This window comes from Centroberyx affinis, unplaced genomic scaffold (genome assembly GCF_046629955.1).
Source record: "Centroberyx affinis isolate AG114_WGS23_722 - 3 ecotype Tasmania unplaced genomic scaffold, CSIRO-AGI_Caff_v1 ptg003857l_1, whole genome shotgun sequence".
NCBI classification, from domain to species: domain Eukaryota; kingdom Metazoa; phylum Chordata; class Actinopteri; order Beryciformes; family Berycidae; genus Centroberyx; species Centroberyx affinis.
In genome coordinates this window covers 206,565-227,539 of record NW_027281704.1, presented here as the reverse complement: position 1 = coordinate 227,539, position 20,975 = coordinate 206,565, and the positions used below count along the sequence as shown (strand labels likewise).

Below are 20,975 nucleotides of genomic sequence, written 5' to 3'. Positions count from 1 at the left end.
CGTACACTGATCTGATTAGGGGAAACCTGTGGTGTAAGTATGAAGTTTCTATCATGTATTGTTCTTCAGTTATTGTGTTCACAAGAATGTGTTGACACACACACGCACACAACATGTACCATGATGGCAGAATGAAAAAACGTAGCTAAGTTGTGGCAAACAAATCACTGCACTGGGATACAAATAGAGGGTCTTTGCTTTTGTTCTGAGCCTGGTTCCCTACCTGGAAGAGCCTCTCGGGTTCTGAGAGGGCCCGGTCTCGTCCGACAGCATCTGCTGCGACTGCCAGCTTCCTGACCACCACGTTCTTCTGCCGCAGGAGGCCCACCAGCCGCTTGCAGTTGCTGGCCACCCAGGTGTGGCCGTGTGTGGCCCCCCGGCCCCGGTGGAGCTTGATGGCATGCTGGGCCACCTGGTCCTTCTGCAGCACAGCGAGTGCCCCCACCAGGCCAACGCACAGCAGTGAACACACAAGCTGCATCCAAACCTCTGTGTCTGTCTTCACTAGGGTGTCAGGATCGATACAGAGAAGGAGGTAGACAAATGGAAAAAAAAGAGAGCGAGTCAGATTATGGCAGATGAGGCATGGGAGAGGGAACAAGAATGAAAAGAGCCAGAAAAACGTCAAAATGCAGTGACTAAAGAGAGGCAGTAGGAGGAAGAGCAGATGTCAGGAGATTCGACAGCACAGGCAGCGACAGTGTTTCTTGCTTTTCCCTCTACCAAAGGCTTCATGTGACAGTGTTAGATAATCTTATTCCAATACAATGTGAGTGCTTTTGCGCTCGAGTGTAGTCTCAAGAGACGGGGCTATTGTTTAGGCTGGGTGTGGTCTACACCTGAACAGCTTTGCCAACCAGGTTGCTGACTGTGTTATCTGTTCCGTATGAAACACACCTGTATACAAGTGACCTAGTGACCCGTCTTACTTTCTGGTTTAAGTGGCTAATAGTACCTTGTAGCACTCCGTCTAGTACACTTGACTTGAATGGGCATGTCACTGGTATGAATTCCAATTTGTGCAATGCTTGCTATTCTGCCAGCACTCACTATGATCTTCATCTATGCCTTGAACACAAAAGACAAAGTATGAAGCCAATTTAACAAATCTTTTTACTGTCAACTGCATGTCCTCCCCATCCTGACAAGTCATGCACTTGCCCATTATCATTTTACTACACATGCATAATGATTGAATCCTACATTGAATGAATTCAATTGAGACCCAGCTGAGTCCGCACCTTTGTGAGCATGAGTCAGGCTGAGTGATGTTTACTTTCCAAACCACTCCTCTGTCTCTCCGTATGACTGGACTGCAGCTACTCCGCTACTGTTGCTATAATCAATAGCACCACTGTTTAGGGCTTGCCTACTGAAAAGAAAATGGGCGGGCACACACACACACACACACATCACAGTCATTATAATGACCTGAGTCCCCCTAAAATGTTCAGGTTCTATAAATTCCTGACATTTGATTACACATATTTTCAACCCTTTATGCCAGACGGCAGAGAAAATTTTCATACACCAAATAGTACAGAAAACTCTACATGCTCTCTATCATTATCTTTTATTCTATTTCTTACAGGATTGCTCTATGGCCACAGGAGTACTGTAGGGGCACTAAGGTCCTGACCTTTGCATTTATTAATTTTGGTTGTTTCTGAAGTTTTGGTAATCTAGGAACTGAAGCTCATCCTATTGATGCACACATTGTAAACTGCTCTGGATATGAATATCAGTAAAATGCCTAAAATGTACATGTAATGTAAATAGGATAAAATTGAAATGGAAATGAGTTTAATGCCTACACTGAAAACCAAGACAAATCATGATTACGTGTGTCCTTTAGGGCAGATTTTATAGCACGTTTACCTCAGTACCAAGCTTAAAACACACGCACGCACACATGCACACAGTGAGGGATTTCAGAGAGACTACATGGACGTAACGTGCAGTGAAATCATTATTTTGTACAATCAATCAATGTAGAATTCAATGAGAATTCCAATGCCAACAGTTTATAAACACACCGCGTAGACGATAAATAACGAAGGCTATAGCTACCTGCGAAATATCTGCACTGTCTTGGCTCTGAACTCCACTCCACGACTGAAGAAGGGAACAATCATGCTGTTGTACCACACCACCACCACCTCCACCCCTCCCCTGCCACATAGCTGAAGCCAGCGTCGGGGCAGGCGTTCACTACTTCTGGACGACCAACTTCATATTTACTTCGACGGCTAACCGCCGTTAACGTTAGCGCTAGCTAGGCTCTGTCTATCCGGTAAGTACGTTAACTGTTGGAATGCGATCTAGCGTGAAACATCAAGCGAGTTGAAGCAGTTTTTGTGTTAAATTCAACTTGTTTTCTGTTCTGGAGCAGTGTCTTCACTAACTAAAGCTAGGTTCAAATTCCTGAGAGCTGTCAGACCAGCTCCAGCCAGCTGAGTTGACATGGACTTCTATGACACAACATTAAGCTAACCCTAACTTCGCTAACGTTAGCGAATTAGCTATCGCTACGTAAACTCCGGCAACTTGTTTGGAAATGAGTCATTGTGGCATGTCATAACGTAGTAAAATGGATAAAAAAAATTGCGATAGTTACAATATTTCCTTTAGGTTGTCGCGAAACGATTATAACTTTGATCATCTTAACTTTACTTCCGAAACATGTCTTTATCTGCTTTGATATGGGAGTTGTAGTTTTCAGGTGTGTTTTTTTTAGCTCGTCCGTGTCAAGTGCACTAAACTTTGACAGCGTTAGCGAGGTTAATGATATGTCGAGACACCTAAATGGTTGCAGAAAAATCATAAAAGAAATATGTTAGAGTGATGCAAGAACTTTAGTAGTTTAAAGTAATGTTTTCATCCTTTGGTACACTCAAATTCACGTCTTTATATCATGATACACCGGTGGTGTGATGCGTAATGTGATCTTTTTAACTTAAATGGATCTCGGTAAACTAAGAAGCGCTTTGATTACTAATCAAGCAAATCCATTTATTGAGACAGTTGTCTGTACTGCGTAAACATTAACCCAAGGGCATCCAAAACACAAGGCCTAGGTTGTAAGCAATGCTACGGAACTACAATCCCCACCATTCAAGTGTCCTACAGTAGCGCAGTGCTTTTCGCGCAGGCGTAGCAGGAGTAATTGGATATCAAGTTGGCCAAAACAGCGGGTGATAAAATGGTAGGTAAGATAAAAAATGACAAACCCAGACCATTTTTAGCCCTGTTAAACAAGTGCAAATACTGATAAGTTGTTCGATGTACGGAGTGGGGACACTCAGATGTGGGGGAGCGGGGTGTCCTCTGCTAAGTGTCGCATTGTCAGAGTGATGTGTCGTTCACTAAGGGAATATGAGGGAAATGGAAGGTCAGTTGTTGGTATTTTGAGATCGGACACCCGCACTTGCGGCACGTACCTTTCCCTTTTTGGTATCTGGCCTATGCTGCCCTGGGTTAGGAGAGACAGCCTGCTGGTTCACACGCCCCTGCTTTGGAAACTGGGTCGCCAAAGACTGGCCTGTCACGGTGAATAGCTGTTTGATCATCGGGTGGGTCAGGTCTGCAATTCTGCAAAGACGGTGCAATTCTCACGATGGCCATCTAGGTTAAATTAGCACGCCGACGCATTTCTTGTAAACAAACGGAATCTTGTGGCGGTGCATTTGCAAGTAGCAACGTTTTCCCTAAAAATAACTTATGCCAGTACATAACAAGCTTGTTATGGTTCTTTTACTTTGTCAGTTGCATGCACACATAACCGACATTTTCAGCGGTAGTGTTCTGGACACTGTCTGTATTGGCGGGCCATTTAATGAGTATGCACATCTAACTGTTTTGTATACAGATGGATGACAGCAACAAGTTTGCAGTAAAGAATTTTATCATGTAAATGCTAAGCTTGCACTCAGATTCAAAGCTTAAGAAAGTTTATGGGTGTCTAGTGTGTGTGCATGTGCAATGCAAACTCCACATGCTTGTCTTTGCTTCCATGCTTGTCTCTCCCATTTACTTGTGTGCGTGATTTGTCTCGCAGCACAAGCTGAAGTCATCGCAGAAGGACAAGGTTCGGCAGTTCATGTCCTTCACACAGGCAGGCGAGAGGACAGCCGTGTACTGCCTGACACAGAATGACTGGAAACTAGAAGTTGCCACAGACAACTACTTCCAAAACCCAGACCTCTACTATAAAGAATCCATGAAAACCTCTGTGGACCGCAAGAAGCTGGAACAGCTCTACAACAGATACAAAGGCAAGCTCTAGGGATCAGCTTCAAGTGTCTGTATTGTGTTTCAGAACTGACGTGCAAAGCAAGACATGTATTTATACCAGCGCTGTCTTGTTCGTTTTGTGTGTTGCACTTCTCTGCACTGTTTTGCTTACTCTGACTGTCTTTGCAGACCCCCAGGATGAGAACAAGATAGGCATCGATGGGATCCAGCAGTTCTGTGATGACCTGACCCTGGACCCGGCCAGCATAAGTGTTCTGGTTGTGGCATGGAAGTTCAGAGCCGCCACACAGTGCGAGTTCAGCAGAAAAGAGTTCCTGGACGGCATGGCTGAGCTTGGGTGAGCAACAAGTGATACGGTTGGTGCCGCAGATGCCACGAACCATGACTGTTGTTAATGCAGCGTTAAAGCCACAATTCGTTATTACATTTGTTAAATGTAAACAAAAGGGTAGCTACAGCCCTACACTAAAAACTAAAACTCGGATCAGAGACACTACAGCATTCTTAAAACTGAATGACCCTGCTCCATAAAAAGGGTAGCACTAGGTATCAGCTTAATATGAGTTTAAAGTGTTTTTAATTTGTTGTTTCCAAAACAATTATGAGTCTCAAACAGCATTTTCTAACGAAAAAGAATTTCAAATTTGGATATCTAGTCTAGTTTCTGTATATTGTCCTTGATCACAAGATGTCTCAAAGGGCTTTACATACCATCATATAAATGTTATATACCACTACATCAAATATTAATACTACATAAATATGTAGTAAACTTATATTCTAAGTTTATATAGTCAGAAACTTCAGATTGGACTTCAAAGTTAGGCCTACCAGCTCCACAGTTCATAGCATGTACAATCTATCACTGTATAATTTTATAATAGAAGGATTTTGGAAGTCTGATTTTGTTGTCTGTGTGTCCTCAATGTCTCCTCCAGCTGTGACAGTCCTGAGAAACTCAAGGCGATCCTTCCCAGACTAGAGCAGGAGCTGAAAGACACAGGGAAGTTCAAAGACTTCTACCAGTTCACCTTCAACTTTGCCAAAAACCCCGGCCAGAAGGGCTTAGGTAAACATAGACGAGCCGAGCATGTAGGAGAGGGCAGCGAGGTTAAAGCTACAAGAAAAGAAAGCCCCCATGTTGGCATTGCACAGCAGTAGTTGGAATATTTCTGAATGAAGTAGAATAAATAATGGTTTTGACATCATTGCAATTAAGTTTTTTGTTTGAGTTGAGTTGGTACTGCCAGGTAGCGCTCTTTGAGAGAGACTTCACCTTGGTGTTGTTTTCCTAACTCAGATGTTGAATTCCTTTGGGACAGCATTGATGGCTTGGTTCCCTTGGTGGTGTGATATCTGTGTCCTTTTCCTTTTCCAAAACATTTAAATTCTTATTCTACTTTGTTCCCCTAGACCTAGAGATGGCTGTGGCTTACTGGAATCTAGTTCTGACAGGTCGCTTCAAGTTCTTGGACCTCTGGAACCGCTTCCTACTGGTGAGTGTGGAGCCCCTGAACAAATTCTGATTTATTTTATCTACCAAGATTTTTTATTACCTCCGCCAAGGAGGTTATGATTGGTCCCTTGTTAGTTTGTTTGTTTCTCTGTCTGTCTGTCTGCAGAGTATCTCAAAAATTTTGATTAAATTTGGGGGACAGATAGGCTTTGGGCCAAAGGACAATTGATTTGATGTTCGTGGTGATCATAATCTGAGATTTCCTCTGTTAGGCGATTATCATTTTTTAGCCATAACTTTTAAACTAATGGAGTTAGAGTCTTGATTCCAAATCCTGAAGGTATGTTTGCAACATTTTAATCTAAAATTCAAGTCATAGGAATGATGTCTTTTGTTGTAACATCAAGTTTTGAGAATTGCTCAGCATTGCCTGAGGTTTGCGCTCTCCAAGTGCCTTCTAGTTGTCAAAGTGATGATCTGCAAGAGCAAAACACACTATCTGTCCTTTCCCATCTCTATGTTCTTTTGACAATATTTCTGCTGATGATAATGTTGAACTCTCACTCTGGTCCTCTCTCTGTTCTGTGTTCAGGAGCATCACAAGCGGTCAATTCCAAAGGACACATGGAACCTCCTTCTGGACTTTGGCAATATGATTGCAGATGACATGTCAAACTATGATGAGGAAGGTGAGCTGATGAAGTCCCTCAAGATACAGTTCAGTGATTAGCTCAGTGATGAAGCCTTGTCTTGCTGTCAGGCCCATTAATTAAACCCAAACACTCAATGGATACGTTTGAGTGCATGCTGATAATTTAGTCTTATCCTGATTAACTCAGGCTCAGGCAATGTCATGTAAACACCTTTTTTTAAATGTATTTGTCCATAGCCATAGCCTTGACCTTAGCCTGATTTTTGTGCATGTGTCAAAAAGTCACAGTTGACACAAATGCAGTGACTGTGTGTTTGTTTAGACAATCAACACTTGTGTGCTGCATGAGTACATTACGGCGTCTTCTGCAGCGAGAATAGTGGCAGAGTTGCATTAAGTTGCTTTGTAAGCGCATCAATGCCAACTGATAAAATGTTCCAACAGTTTTCATCTGATATCCAGATGACTGTGGGTTGGATCTCATTGCATCACGTCCTTCTCTGAGTAAACTATCAAATAAGATCATGTAAACCTGGTTATTGGGTGGGAAATCGAATTACTTGGACCCATGTAAACACTTTACTCAAACTACCACTTTAATCTAATTACTCAAAGTTACTTAGTATTGTGTGTAAGACTTCTTCTTCATACGTATGCGGCATGCAGTTATTTTTTGTTGCCTCTGGCCCAATAGAAAGATTGAATGCAGCTGCACAACTAGTGCAAAGCAGCAAGTTTTCAACCTTTTCTTTTACTATTATTATTCGTATTGTACACTCAAGTATTTCCTCCACCAGTGGCAAAGCAATAACTACAAAAACAATGAGAGGGATGTTGGGAAAAGGGATAAACACCGTAGATAAGGATCCAATGTGGGCAACCTCCAGGCCAGCAGGGGGCATCTGTGGATGCTTTGGCAGAGGTCCAAATCACCACATCACTAGACTCTGCTTGGATGAATCATGTCATTGTGCTAGAAAACTTGGAAAGGTAACTAATCTTGTGTTCTCTTCTCTCTCCTCAGGGGCGTGGCCTGTCCTCATAGACGACTTTGTGGAGTTTGCTCGGCCAATCGTGACGGGGAGCAAGCGCAAAACCATATAGTCTCCGTCCCAGCTCCATGCCATGGGTGGAGTTTGTGTTTCTCCCAATTTTCTTTTTCTTTTTTTGACTGAGGATTTTTATACACATGAGCCAAAAAGAGACTACTTCTCAATAAGCCTGTCTGCAGGTTGTTGGTGAGATTGTTCTTCCAACTGAATAAGAGACCTTGGTTGGGGAGAGACCTGGGACAGCCAGTTCAGAGAGGAAAGCGGGAGGGGAAACAACAGGAGAAGAGTGTTTTGTTTTTTTTGTGTTTTTTTTTAGGTTGCTGCAAGTGGACTGATAAGGAAGGACTTTGGAATTGCTAAAGGCAATGATGGTTATCCTAATATTCCTCACTCATGAGCAAACCACAAATGGGTGTGGCTTAGAACCGCTGCTGTGGACTTGGCTCGCTTCCTTGCACCCTCCTTCCCTGCCCCCCCGGCACAGTGAAGAGGGACAATAACAGAAAGTGAGCTTTCAGCAGAAGCGGGTGATCAAGACGCAGCAGGATGTGGCCTCTCGCGTTGCCAAATGTGAATGGAATAGGATGTTAAAATCTGCATGTTTTTGTCAGCTAGCGTTAAGCAGTGCCATGGAAGTTGAGGAGGAAAAAATTAATCTACATTATTTTCACTGAGATTGCGAATGTGTGGCTCTCATACAATCACACGGAGAGCAGAGAAAACGTGTGCTTGCTTGCCATTGTGTGTTTGTGTGTATGCGTGTGTTTTGTGGGTTCAAGGTTCTGCCTCTTTACGACATAATGTTAAAAAGTTCTCATTTGGTTTTATTGTTATGCGAAGAAGTTTCGAAATGACGATCCACTCTTACTGAGCAACAGTGTAAAAGTTCAGATCCACATTTTGTATTCAGATTGAGAATTGGACAGAGCAGCATGCTTTTTGAGCTCAGCACCAGCAGATACACTATTGCTGCAGTTCTAAGATACTGCACCCATAGGACTAAACAAATAGATAGAGCTTTAGAAGAATGACAATATATATCTGAGAAAATAAGAAATTAAATTTATAATCATGATGAGTACCTGAGAAGCATATGGGATCCTCAGTTTTTACAACGCTACTGCGTTAATTTTTAGTTCAGTTTTGTTTTGCAGTGTGTAAACTGTTGTACACAAGGAGGAACTGACTGGCACATTGACTGTTTTCTAATATCCAGGTGATGTCTTGTACTTGCCAACTCTACAAACTGCACTGATTGACACTTTTTATGTTGTTGTAGGTCTTTTACCAGGCAGCACTGCACACAGCTACAGAGCTATTCAGTTTACATGACAGTAGGTTTCACTCACATCCTACACTTTTTTTAAATGAACGTGTACATCCCAGTCAGTTCAAAGTATTTTAACGTTTTGTTTACACTGTTTTCGGAGTTTTCGGTCTGTTGCTTTTCATGGATTCACAACTAAGTCCACACTGTGGTGTTAGCAAGCGAGGCAGTGGTGGCATGTGAAGAGACCATTTCACTACTACAGAGAAAACCATATCTCACTTCAGTACGATTATAAACACTTGAACAACTCTGCATATGCTAAATGCATTCAATCCTGTCTTGGCTAAAGCGTGTGACATAAAATAGAACTCAGGTACCAGTAGTTCTCTCCGAGCCTCAGTGAGCAGCAGGAGGCTCGCTGTAGTTACATCAGTGTTTGCTATGTTCTCTGTGCTAAACACCAACCAGCCACACTGATGTTGCCCTGCCAGTTGTTTATTTGTTGCCATGGATACACTGGGTCAAACCTATGCTGTGTCTTGAAGAGAAACAAGGGGTGACTGAAGTTACACCCCTGTTGTACAGTAACATATGCACCTAATTTGTTTGCCCTGTCAGCGGCTAACTACAGGGGAAATAATTGCCCTTTCTGTCCATTAGGTTGACAGACTTGCGTCAGAGTTCTCTCATTTACATATACATACCTACGTCAGTCTTAAACTGGGGGAGTATGCAGGAATGTAGATTTTAAGAGGTTGGCAAATCAGGTGGGAAGGCAATTATTTTTTATTACGCCTACTGTCAAAGGTTTGATGCAGATGAGGTGTGGAGAGACCAGTTCTGCCGTGACTGTTAAAACAGTCACTCTACAAGCTGGAAAATGTATCGCTCATTTTAATTTAAGTAAACAGCCAGTGAGATTTGTTTTGATCCACCGAAATATTTCAGGTGTTTCTGACTACTTTGCAACTTTTCTTTTCAAAGGAGGTCTGTCCGTCTAGTACAAGGTTGTGTACAAATTGTTCAAGGCAGCAAGACTTTGTGAAAACTTTCCCCAGTTGATTGTAGTTGACTTAAGACCAGAGAGCGTCTGTGGTTCTGCAGCAGGGAAAGGCGACATCCCTCGTTGTCCTAAAATGGTACATGTGGTACGTTTTTAGTTGTCAAACGTGTTGTCAACTGTGTTTCTAGTCATATGCAGATCATTCTTCTCAAATCAGTATTATTTCCGCTGGCAAGAAAAAATATTGACAGCATATTATCTTTTGTCATGGAGGCATACAGCACATTGTTTTGGCAAAAGAAGGTTGTCAATAAAGCATGTTGTTTTTAACAAAGTATGGCATCTGTATTGCATATTTACAATCTACCAAGTATAGCAGTTACACCTGACAACAAATGTATTCTTTGTTTTCAGAAACTCATTTTCATGTGAGTTGGTTGGAGATGATGATTGCAAGTGTAATAATGTGTTACTATATGCCCCATACAGCAGTGGTTCTCAGTCATGTCCCATCAAGACTCAAAAGTATGCAGGTTTTCATCCCATCCAAACACTACACCCACTGATTTCACCAATTTGCACACCTTCAACCAGAGATAAGATAAGAAAAGATATACTCAATTTTTCCCTGTGGGAAAATTTGTCTTTGGCTACAAAAGTGCTGTTTCTCAGCCAAGTCCTAATAGATTGAAAATAAAAATAATAAGTATACTGTTGACATACAAACAGCATACACACCTCGTGTCACATACAGCTTACTACTGACATCTGTTACATATCTAGTGACAAAACAACTAGTAACAACAACTGTCCAGCTAAGAACAAGTAAACACATCTAACATAGATAAAAGTGACTCGGTTATCTGAGTGTCAAAGTCACCACCTATTGGTTCTGTCTATTCCTCTGAGCAACCAGAGAGAGGGGGAACTAAACAGTGAAATCACCTGGTGTTGTGATGGCACACAACTGAGAGCCACGGCCCTACAGTGTGTGTGTGTGTGTGTGTGTGTGTAAAATATCATGGCAACACTTGACCCCTATCAGGTTGCATTCCTGCTGCATGTCATCATCATCATCATCAGCTCTCCTGGTAATGCTTTGTCTCCTGTTACAATGAGTATGTTTAGGGCCCATTCACCAACACTGTAAAATGAAAAAAGACTGAAACTGAGAGAAAAGAATAGTTTGGATCAAGATGAGGCAGTGGGAGTAGGAGCCGCATGGATAGGAGAGTTGAGTGATTTGGGGGATTCGATGTTGACAGACGGCTAAAAGGCTAAGGCCTTGGGTGAAGATGTGGATTGAAAGAGCGGAAGGGGGTGACTCTTGGATGCGGTGCACAGTACAGGAGATTAGCTGTGTTGACAGGATATGATTAATACAAGAAGTTTAAAATAGTGGGGTTAGGATCAGAGAGAGTTGAGCTTCAATGAAGGGACGGAGGGAGGGAGGCAGGAGCACCGGGCGGCGGCCGGGCCGGGATGATGCTCCATTCTTACCCTCCTCCCATGGGGCGGGATGGGTGTCAACAGGCTCCGGCCGCACCAGCTGACGGACTTGCACTCCAGCCCAGCAGCCCATTAGCATCCCCCCCCCCACAGGCCGATCTGTACAGCCCCCACCGCCACTCCCAGCCATCCAGCTTTTAGGCTATGAAGCTCATGGAGCCATGGGGATTGCCTTTTTAGGAGACACCTGATCACAGCTGAACTCGCTGCCGCCCAATACAAAGAAGCTGCGGCTGATAAGATGATGCATGCGTGTTTGTGTGTGTGTGTGTGTGTGTGTGTGTGCGCCCACCCTCGGGACAGAGAGAGTGTGTTTGAGTTGTGAGAGACTGATAGAGGCTCGTGAGAGACCGTTGATAAGTTGAGCGACTAGAAGAGAGCTTTGGGGCTGGGAAGGTGGTAGAGCGAGAGAGAGAGAGAGATTATGTCTAGCTGAAGAGACAGAAGTCTGTGGTCGCTCCACATCCAGAGGAAATCTCATCATCAGAGAGCAACAGCATGAGCGTTAGAGAGGCTGTGTAAGGTCCTTGGGGATGTTTTTGGGGCAAGAGAGTTTTTGGAAAGTTATTGGAAGTTGAACTTGTGATAGGATAGTCCTTGATTCAGCTTGTAGAGTTGCTATCAGTGGTGGTGGAGCATTCTCGAAAAGACTTATAGCTTGAAGGTGTTCAGATTTTTGTATTTGTACATGACAAGGACAATTTGAATCACAGAAGAGGTGTGACGGCTTCATTCAGGAGATCTTGTCCTATTTAGCTCGGTGAGTCAGCGTGTCCTGAGTACTGTAAAAAGAGAGGAGCCCAGCATCATGGAGAAATTCCAGGCAGCCATGGTTCTGGGTGCTGTTGGCGATGCGTTGGGGTACAGAAAGGGCCGCTGGGAAGGCTGCACATCAGGCCGGCAGATCCAGGAGGAGCTGGCCTCTCTGGGGGGTCTGGGGGCCCTGAAGCTGGACCCCGATAACTGGCCCCTGAGTGATGGAGCGTTGATGCACATGACCACAGCAGAGGCACTTATAACAGGTAGGTGGGACATGGATGTTGAGAAGAGTGAGAAAGAATATTGTCTGCTGACATGAAGATTGCAGAACGACAATTACAGCAAGGAAGAGATTGTATTTTGCACAGGGCTAAAAGAAAAGATAATTCATATTGTGGCTAACCCAGCACTTTTGTTAATTTATATACACTAACACGACTTTCTCTTCTAAGGTGTTTGTTTAATTTCATTTTACATCCATCTTTACAACCTTTAGCAGATCTTACATACTCATTCATTCACTCCTCCATCCAGTCCTAAAATTCAGACACTCACAGCATCACACCTGTCCAACTGGGCTTTTCATCCTTCTGCATTTAGACGGACCAGAATAACTTCTTGTATAGAGTCCATGGAAGTGCTAATCACTTCCTGAGACAATATTTTTTTTACGGCAAAACCTGCCGACACACCATAATCCTTGCAGCCATAAACGACCCATCATCAGAGACAAAATCCCAACGGCAGCATTAATGTAAATGCCGTCACTGAAATGTCGTCTCAAGCAGCTCTGAAGGCTGGCCAGGAGTTGCCGGGACAGAAGAGTCCAAAATAGAATGATCCGGAAAACCTGAGCCTCATCTCTTGGTCGCTAAACAATAGCAGGCCAAGCTCCTCCATAATCTACCAGTATCATATTTGGCTGCGGATACGGCTCAAAGCCAGCGACAGCAGTCCCGTGAAATGGTGATGACATCTTTTGAGATTAGGAAGCCCTGCTTAGCCGCATTCCAACATGCCAGCACACTGTGCACACGCACAAATGTGCACAGACACACACAAACACATACACACACAGTAACCAGAAAAAAACACAGAGTGGAATGAATGTTATTAAATATCAGTATTTGTTGGATCTACCAACATACAGAAGTACAGTATGTGAAAACAAATTTTCTGTGGATCAAAGCTTACACCAGTACTGACAATATTACATTTATTATTTGTATCCCACAACAAAAGGTAGAAAAAAGGCATTTTAATGACTAAAGCATCAGCCACTAAAAACAGTGCGTGAAAGGCCCTTTGCAGTGTCAGGGCATATTATACTTTCTTGTATAGAATAGGGGATTGAGAACATAAGGTAGTACAAAACAAAACAAGAATGACTATATTACACACACTTATTATAGTATTTATCAAAGCATAGATCAATGACTTCGCCCTCTATCCTCCCTCAACCTCTCTGTGACCCATCTGCATCGCAGCCCAGTCCACGGAGCGAAAGCCCCTGTCTGTCGCCAAAGTCCTACACCGCTAAATTAGAAGTGATGCTTCCTTGTCAACACAGACTGTCTCTCTCTCTCTCTCACATACGCACATAAACACACTCCAGCAGGACGGCTGTGAGCTCTGCTGGCGGATCCCAGTGGAGCCCATGGTGTCTGGAAATGACTCCACTGCAGGCATTCTGCTCCTAATCTGCGGTCCAGCAGGCCGAAGCTAAACTTAGCCCACCACAGCTCCACTCATCTTGCCTTGCATGCCAATCATGAATGACTCTCAGTCACTGTATATGTGTGCGTGTGTGCGTGTGTGCGTGTGTGTGTGTGCGTGTGTGTGTGCGTGTGTGTGTCCAGACTACTGGTGCCTAGAGGACCTGTACCGGGAGCTGGTGCGTCTCTATGTGGAGGCCATGGTATCTCTCCAGGGTCGAGCCCCTGATCCTGCCACAGTGGAGGGCTGCGCTCACCTCAAACCTCACAACTTCCTGCTGGCCTGGCATACTCCCTTCAATGAAAAAGGTCACTGGAAATCTCAGATATCTGTTTTTCACTGCCTGTTCACATCAGGGTTGGGGTCAAGTCATGAATTAACTCATCAATTCCAATTCAACAGAGGAATTAGAATTGGAATTTGAAAAACCTACAGGAAATAGAATTGGAATTGTGTTGGAATTTTGTTTTTTCTTACCACATATCTGAGATTACATGTAATGTTTTATATTATCAATATCATAAAATGTCAAAGGTACCTTTCAGGTGGTATTTGATGCATAACATGTAACTGTAATACATACATTATGATTGCATGTATTTGATTTGTTTAATATATTATAATATTTAGCAAATCAAGACAACCTCTCTTAGAAGTGGAATTTCATAGAATTCAATTCTGTTTCATGTCATTCCAATTCAATTACAATTCTATTTCCTTATAACTGGGTACAATTCCAATTCCAGGAATTGAATTGCAATTTACCATGCATTCTCAATTCAATTCATGAATGGCCCCAACCCTGGTTCATATGTTAATATAACATTTTATGAGTAGGCCTTATAATAATATAAAAGCTTTGTGTCTGAATGTGTGTGTCCAGGGTCTGGGTTTGGGGCAGCCGCCAAGTCCATGTGTGTTGGTATGCGGTACTGGCAACCTGACAGACTGGACAGTCTGGTGGAGGTCAGCGTTGAGACAGGCAGGATGACCCACAACCACCCCACAGGTGACACTGTTGGCAGTTTTTAACCCAGCCAAACAAGTCCGTCCACTATAATATGGTTGACTAACTGTCTTGACGATTACCTGTCTGTATCTCTGATTGCATTCTGCCATCAGTTAACATCATCATCAGCTATCAGTAAACAGCTGATTCATGGTTTTGTCATTTAATCGATGAGTTTGAGTTCTCAGAAGGCAGCGTTGCCATAGTGACTCAAGGTGAGACTCTTGGCTTCAGGCTTCCTAGGTTCCTTGACAACGGCATTGTTCGCATCCTATGCTATCCAGGGGAAACCCCCTGTGACTTGGGGCCGCGAGCTCATGAAGGTCATCCCAAAGGCTGAGGAGTACTGCAAGAAGACCATACGACACATGGCAGGTCAGACTGTGTTTCTCTGTGTTTGTACTAGAGGCAGATCATTTTATTAGTTTGGTTTGTTAATCCAGGCCAATTACAGCTTCTATATATATAAGAAAATCTGTAATATTAGTATGTGTGTGTCTTGTGCGTCTATGTAAGGCTTCAGTATGTATGTACTGTATGAGTGAGAGAGCAAGAATATCAGTAGACCAGTGTAGGTATCTCAGCTGACACCTGTGATGCCTGTAATTGTGCATTCCTGTGTAGAGTACCAGGAAAACTGGTTCTACTTTGAGGCCAAGTGGCAGTTTTACCTGGAAGAGAGAGGGATAGAGGAGGAGGGGCAGAACAAACCCTTGCTCCCTGATCGCTACGATGCCGAGGAGACAGACAAGGTAACTCTTAAACAATTAAAGGGGAATGTCACCAATTTTAATTATTCACATATGTTGTTTCTATGCCCCAGGACAGTGCAGTCAGTGTTGGTCAACTTACACCACTAGAAATAAGAGAAAACCCTTGAATTTGTATCAGTAGAGAATGAGAATGAGGGGCACTGATTTTGTGGAGCCATAAGATGTTTAGGAAGTTCATATTCTAGCATTGCTAACAGGTTCTGAACCAGAATTTAAACCTCATTTGGGTGCAAGAACTCCACAAAGTCAGTGCCCCATTCATTGTCTATGGAGCAGTGACAGATTTTACATCCGAGTGGCACGAATTCACAAATTCAAGGGTTTGCTCTCTACTTTCTAGCTTTAGGAAAGAGCAGTGCATGTTCAAAAGTATTAACTGAACTGTCCTGGGGCAGAGGAATAGCATATGTGAATTCTTAAAATGGGTGGCTTTCCTCTTTAACTCTCTCCCTCTCAACCTGTATGTTCCTTCTATACTCCATGTCCCTGTCCATACAGATGTATAAGCGCTGGAGTTCAGAGGGCCGTGCGGGCCGCAGGGGCCACGACGCCCCCATGATCGCCTACGACGCGCTTCTGGCAGCAGGGAGCGACTGGGCCGACCTCTGCCGACGGGCCATGTTCCACGGAGGTGAGGGCTACTACGGCGTCCTGCAACTGCAAGACACTTTCAAACACAGCCAAATCAAACACGCTGCCTGCTTAGCGTGACTTCTGTAACACACTCTGTTGTTTTAGGTGAGAGTGAAGCCACGGGTCTGATAGCAGGTTGTCTCTACGGCCTCATCTACGGCCTGAACCAGGTCCCCGCAGGGCTGCACCAGGATTTGGACAAACGGCAGCGCCTGGAAGAGCTGGGAGCTGCGCTGTACAAGGCAGCGTCTGCTGAGAAGTGCATAGAGAAGTAAACCTGCTCTTCTCTGGCCTGAACCCTACTGGCTATCAGAGGAACTGCATATGACTCTAAAAGGCTGCTTCCCTCTGTCCCACACTGCCCCCCCCCAAAGTCCTCCTTGGTAGTGTCTCAATAGTCTTAAGTGGCATCCTATCCTTTCTTCTCTTTTCCTCCTCTCCTCCTTTTTGTTTTGCACTCCAAGATCTGCGAACATGAACTGGAAAGTTAAAAGCATACTCCTGTTGTTGTAGATGTGAGGGAGAGGAAACAATCAAAGGGAGACCATTTAGAGTATTGAGTTGCAGCCTTGGTCTGATATTTACGCTTTTCTGTGAGATTGTCTGTCTAGCCCTGGATCTGGGATCAGTTTACTCTACACAAATATCATGTTCTGTTGATGGCAGGGGATGTAACATAAAATGACTTTTACTAATTGCTCCAGTAGCTCCGTTGCTATGACTCCCGCTAATATTTAATGATAGAATTGTGGGGAAAAAGTAACCGGATCCTTGTTAACTTTTCAAAGTAGTTACCACTAGAGGATAACTTCCTTCTCTGACCTTTTCCCCCTCTAAAGCTAACCTGTATTAACATTCAGCACATACAGTTATGGTGTTTGATGGAATATCTTGATCATGAAAACCAGCGTAAAAGCTTTTGCAAATTCAAATTTGTCTACTGTGGGTTTTGACGAAGCCTAATAGTTTTTAATAAAAGCACCTGTCCTCAGAAGGTTATTAGACGCTTGTAACAGTAAATATTACCTGAATCTCAGGTGCTTTATAAAATCAATACTTTTTTTTCTGGACTCAACTTATCTATCTTTAGTTGCATGTAACATTTGGTAGAGATTTTCATATGATTTAAACTTGTTTGCATAATATAATAGACTGTAGTAATTACATTTTCTTATACTGTGATGAGTTGCTCTTATTTGCACTTATGTATGGTGTACTGTAAATTGTTAAGTCCCCGTTACATGGTGATTATTAAATATGAAATGAGATTAAAATGGACTCAACTATACACCACTCTCGAAGTCCCTGTCTCTCTTTATCTTAACTATAAGGGTAAAATATTTATTTTGACTGACATCTTCTCCTCATATCCTCAGTTTTTACCCTAGTTCTCCTTCTTCTTACCCCACCCGCCCTGCTTTCCCCTGAACTAATCAGCTATAACAGCTTCTGCACTGCCAGAATACTTCAAGTCTAAACATCTTATCTCTTCTTCTCTGCTGACATAAAAGAACATGTTCTCCTCACAAACATGCACCGAATACTGACACTATTTCCCAACAACAGTTCAGGTAATTGAATGAATTGAAAAGCATCCCTCCACTCCGCTGTAAAACATCTGTCACTATTTTCTCAGTAATACTTGGTAATAGCTGAAGACAGCTCCAGGGATTTAGTTGTGCGTGTCTTCTATTCTCCACAGACCAGGTTACCAGAAACCCAGTATCAGCCCTGATGTCAGTATGGCGAGGAAGTTGGTCAGGGACCGGACCTGCTGTCCAGAGCTCAGAGGGATTCTGGAGAGTCTCCTGCAGTACCTGACACAGGACTTTCCTGACCGGAAAACCATAAATGGAAACGTGAAAAGGCCTGGGTTGGGTATTAAAGCTGAAAGAAACACAAGAAACAGAGAATGGCCCGGTCTGGGGGCTGAGGCTCCAATGAAACAGACTCAACTTAAAACAAATTCCACTGCCATTCAGATCACTGATGCACAGAAACTGACCCAGGGCAAGACTGGTGGGACGGGTTCAAAGAATCTTAGAAGATGTGGGTTGGATCCAAGAGAAGAGAAGGTACCGGACAAGTATGGAGGAAATCAAACAGCTGGAAAAACGACACCCCGGCGCCTCACCTCATTCCAGCTCCTCCAGGCCAAATTCACGAGGTCCACACCCAAACCCCCCATCACCCACCAAAGGAAGGTGGGGGCGCTGCCTTCCAGAGGAAGAGAGAGCGGTAGTGGGAACCAGAACCAAGATGGGGAGCCTGCCGTGCACAAGGGTGAGAGTTACCAGGCTAAAAGAGGGCAAGGACTGAAGAGAGGGGGCAGTGTGAAGGACATGGTGGCCAGGTTTGCCGCGGCTGAGCAGAAGGAAATGGGTGTGAATATGGAGGGGAAACAGCCAATCAAGACAAGACTCATTGGGAAAGGGCTCCTCCTATCTTCACTGATGGAGAAGTTTGAAACCATGGCGACTGTACGTAAGGGAGGTGACTTGAAAAGCTCGAATGAAAGGCCTTCTGGAGGAGTCAAGGTAACAAGTTATATAAAAGAGATGGTAGCTTGTCATGAAAAAGCGCACCAACAGGAGGTAGATCAAACTGTCCCGAAACAAAGACAGCAAAAGCACATGAAAAGTAAATCTGTGGGACAACAAGTAAAAGGAAATCATTCAACTACAGACGGGAAAGAACAAAGACCAGAGCAGCCAGGAGATGTTTCAACAAGAGAAAATTCAAACCAGGGAGAACAAAATCATTTAAGAGCAAAGCAAGTGAGGGACCAGCCTTCAGATCAAAAGATTGAAGATTGTGGTTCCTTGAAAAATGTAAAAGGTCAAGTTTATGATAAGGATGTGAAGGTTTGGAGTTCAGGGGAATATGGTGAAATTCAGGGCGCAGTTGAGGAAATTCATAGCATCGCTAACAAGTTAAAATATGGGCATCTAGAGCTGCTCAGTCCAACTTCTGTTGTGGAGTGTTCGCTCCCAGAGCCTCAGAGGCTTTCTCCCCAAGTAGAGGCCTCAGTGAACTGGTGTGTGGCAGCCATCCTGCCCTGCCCTTCTGAGCGGTCTTTGACTTGTGCGGAGCCCTCCCCTAAAGAATATTTCGAGGAACCCAAACCTGGGACATCAGAAAACTCACTGAGTCAACACTTGGAAAAGTCACCTAACCTGGCAAAAGAAGCTCCTCATGTGGCCCTACAGTGTTCTCACATGGAGGCAAGCACAACTGTCCCACCCTGCTCTTCTGTACAGTCTTTGGCTTGTGTGGAGCCCTGTCCTAAAGAATATTTCGAGGAACCCAAACCTGGAACATCAGAAAACTCACTGAGTCGACACTTGGAAAAGATACCTGACCTGGCAAAAGAAGCTCCTCATGTAGCCCTACAGTGTTCTCACATGGAGGCAAGCACAACCGTCCCACCCTGCCCTTCTGTGCCGTCTTTGACTTGTGCGGAGCCCTGTCCTAAAGAATATTTCGAGGAACCCAAACCTGGAACATCAGAAAACTCACTGAGTCGACACTTGGAAAAGATACCTGACCTGGCAAAAGAAGCTCCTCATGTAGCCCTACAGTGTTCTCACATGGAGGCAAGCACAACCGTCCCACCCTGCCCTTCTGTGCCGTCTTTGACTTGTGCGGAGCCCTCCCCTAAAGAATATTTCGAGGAACCCAAACCTGGGACATCAGAAAAGACACTGAGTCAACACTTGGAAAAGTCACTTAACCTGATGAGAGAAGCTCCTCATGTGGCCCTACAGTGTTCTCACAAGGACGAAGGCACAACTGTCCCGCCCTGCTCTTCTGTGCAGTCTTTGGCTTGTGCGGAGTCCTCTTCTAAACAATATTTCAAGGAACCCAAACCTGGGACTTCAGAAAACACACAGAGAACACGCTTGGAAAAGTCATTTAACCTGATGAGAGAAGCTCCTAATGTGGCCCTACAGTCTTCTCACATGGAGGCAAGCACAACTGTCCTGCCCTGCCCTTCTATGTGGTCTTTGGCTTGTGCCGAGTCCTCTCCTAAACAATATTTCGAGGAACCCAAACCTGGGACTTCAGAAAACTCACCTGAACAACACATACCTAATGTGGTGAAAGAAGCTCCTCATGTGGCCCTGCAGTGCTCTCACATGGAGGCAAGCACATGCAAACTTTCTGCGAGAGTTCGTCAAAGGAGTTGCACTACAAAACCCCAAAGCGAGGGACTTTGTACATGCACAGATTCAACATCAGACACCCCCTTATTAGAAAGGGCAATGGGAGAGCTGGATCCACCCGAAGCTGTGATCGCTCAAAGACAGTTGCCCAAGTACCTCATCCCGCGAGGTTATGGATTAGATCATCTTCAAGGAGCTGATCAGACCGACTCCTCGCCTCAATCAGCACCGCACCCTGAAGCTACTGCGGTCACCATGTTGCCTTCAACCTCTGATGCTTCAACGACTGATTTTAACACTGGGTGCATGACATCAGGAAGTTTCCACTCACACTTTCCTGACATCAAAGTGCAAACCCTCACTACAGCAACACAAAGCAAAGCAGCAGAGGGGGAACTGCAGGAGAGAGACGAGGAAGAGGAGGGAAAGGAGGGAAGAGTAACATCCGAGGACAGGAGAGATACAGATGCACTGCCTGGTTGTAGACTTTCTGAGATCCCCACCACTAAAGCATTGTTTGAAGAAAGCAAGACCCCGGTCCTGGCACTACCTAGTCAGATTCAACCTCAGACAAACACGCAGAAGGATAGACCAAAATACAGAACTATAAACTATGGGGATCCTTCAGTGAAACACACATATAAGCCGAAAATCATACGTTTTACTGACACTTTTACCTTCTAGGTTGCTTTGAAAAACAAGGTGAAACAGAATCTCATCTCA

The 20,975-nt window shown here is 44.1% G+C and overlaps 3 protein-coding genes across 5 annotated transcripts in view; 2 read left to right on the top strand and 1 right to left on the bottom strand.

The window, feature by feature from the left end:
* The window catches only part of tmco3 (transmembrane and coiled-coil domains 3), a 31,737-nt gene that overhangs the window by 9,354 nt on the left and 1,408 nt on the right, over positions 1-20,975 (bottom strand). Inside the window, exon 2 of the mRNA XM_071541378.1 lies at positions 224-504. Within this exon, the coding sequence (XP_071397479.1) occupies positions 224-504 (281 nt within the window). The remainder of the gene's footprint in view (positions 1-223; positions 505-20,975) is intronic.
* Positions 2,079-10,000, top strand: dcun1d2b (DCN1, defective in cullin neddylation 1, domain containing 2b). Of its 3 annotated transcripts, none has more exons than XM_071541380.1 (7): positions 2,079-2,293; positions 4,058-4,274; positions 4,423-4,591; positions 5,193-5,323; positions 5,668-5,750; positions 6,303-6,399; positions 7,387-10,000. In XM_071541380.1, the coding sequence occupies exons 2-7, from the start codon at positions 4,100-4,102 to the stop codon at positions 7,464-7,466; spliced, it is 735 nt and encodes a 244-aa protein (XP_071397481.1). In that variant the 5' UTR covers positions 2,079-2,293; positions 4,058-4,099; the 3' UTR covers positions 7,467-10,000. The 3 variants fall into 3 exon arrangements, with proteins under 3 accessions (XP_071397481.1, XP_071397482.1, XP_071397480.1); XM_071541381.1 differs by lacking the exon at positions 2,079-2,293 and adding an exon at positions 3,049-3,209; XM_071541379.1 differs by lacking the exon at positions 2,079-2,293 and adding an exon at positions 3,184-3,205.
* On the top strand, positions 12,005-17,313 carry adprhl1 (ADP-ribosylhydrolase like 1). The gene is made up of 7 exons (XM_071541393.1): positions 12,005-12,218; positions 13,815-13,979; positions 14,555-14,680; positions 14,915-15,055; positions 15,305-15,432; positions 15,952-16,084; positions 16,192-17,313. The coding sequence occupies exons 1-7, from the start codon at positions 12,005-12,007 to the stop codon at positions 16,359-16,361; spliced, it is 1,077 nt and encodes a 358-aa protein (XP_071397494.1). The 3' UTR covers positions 16,362-17,313.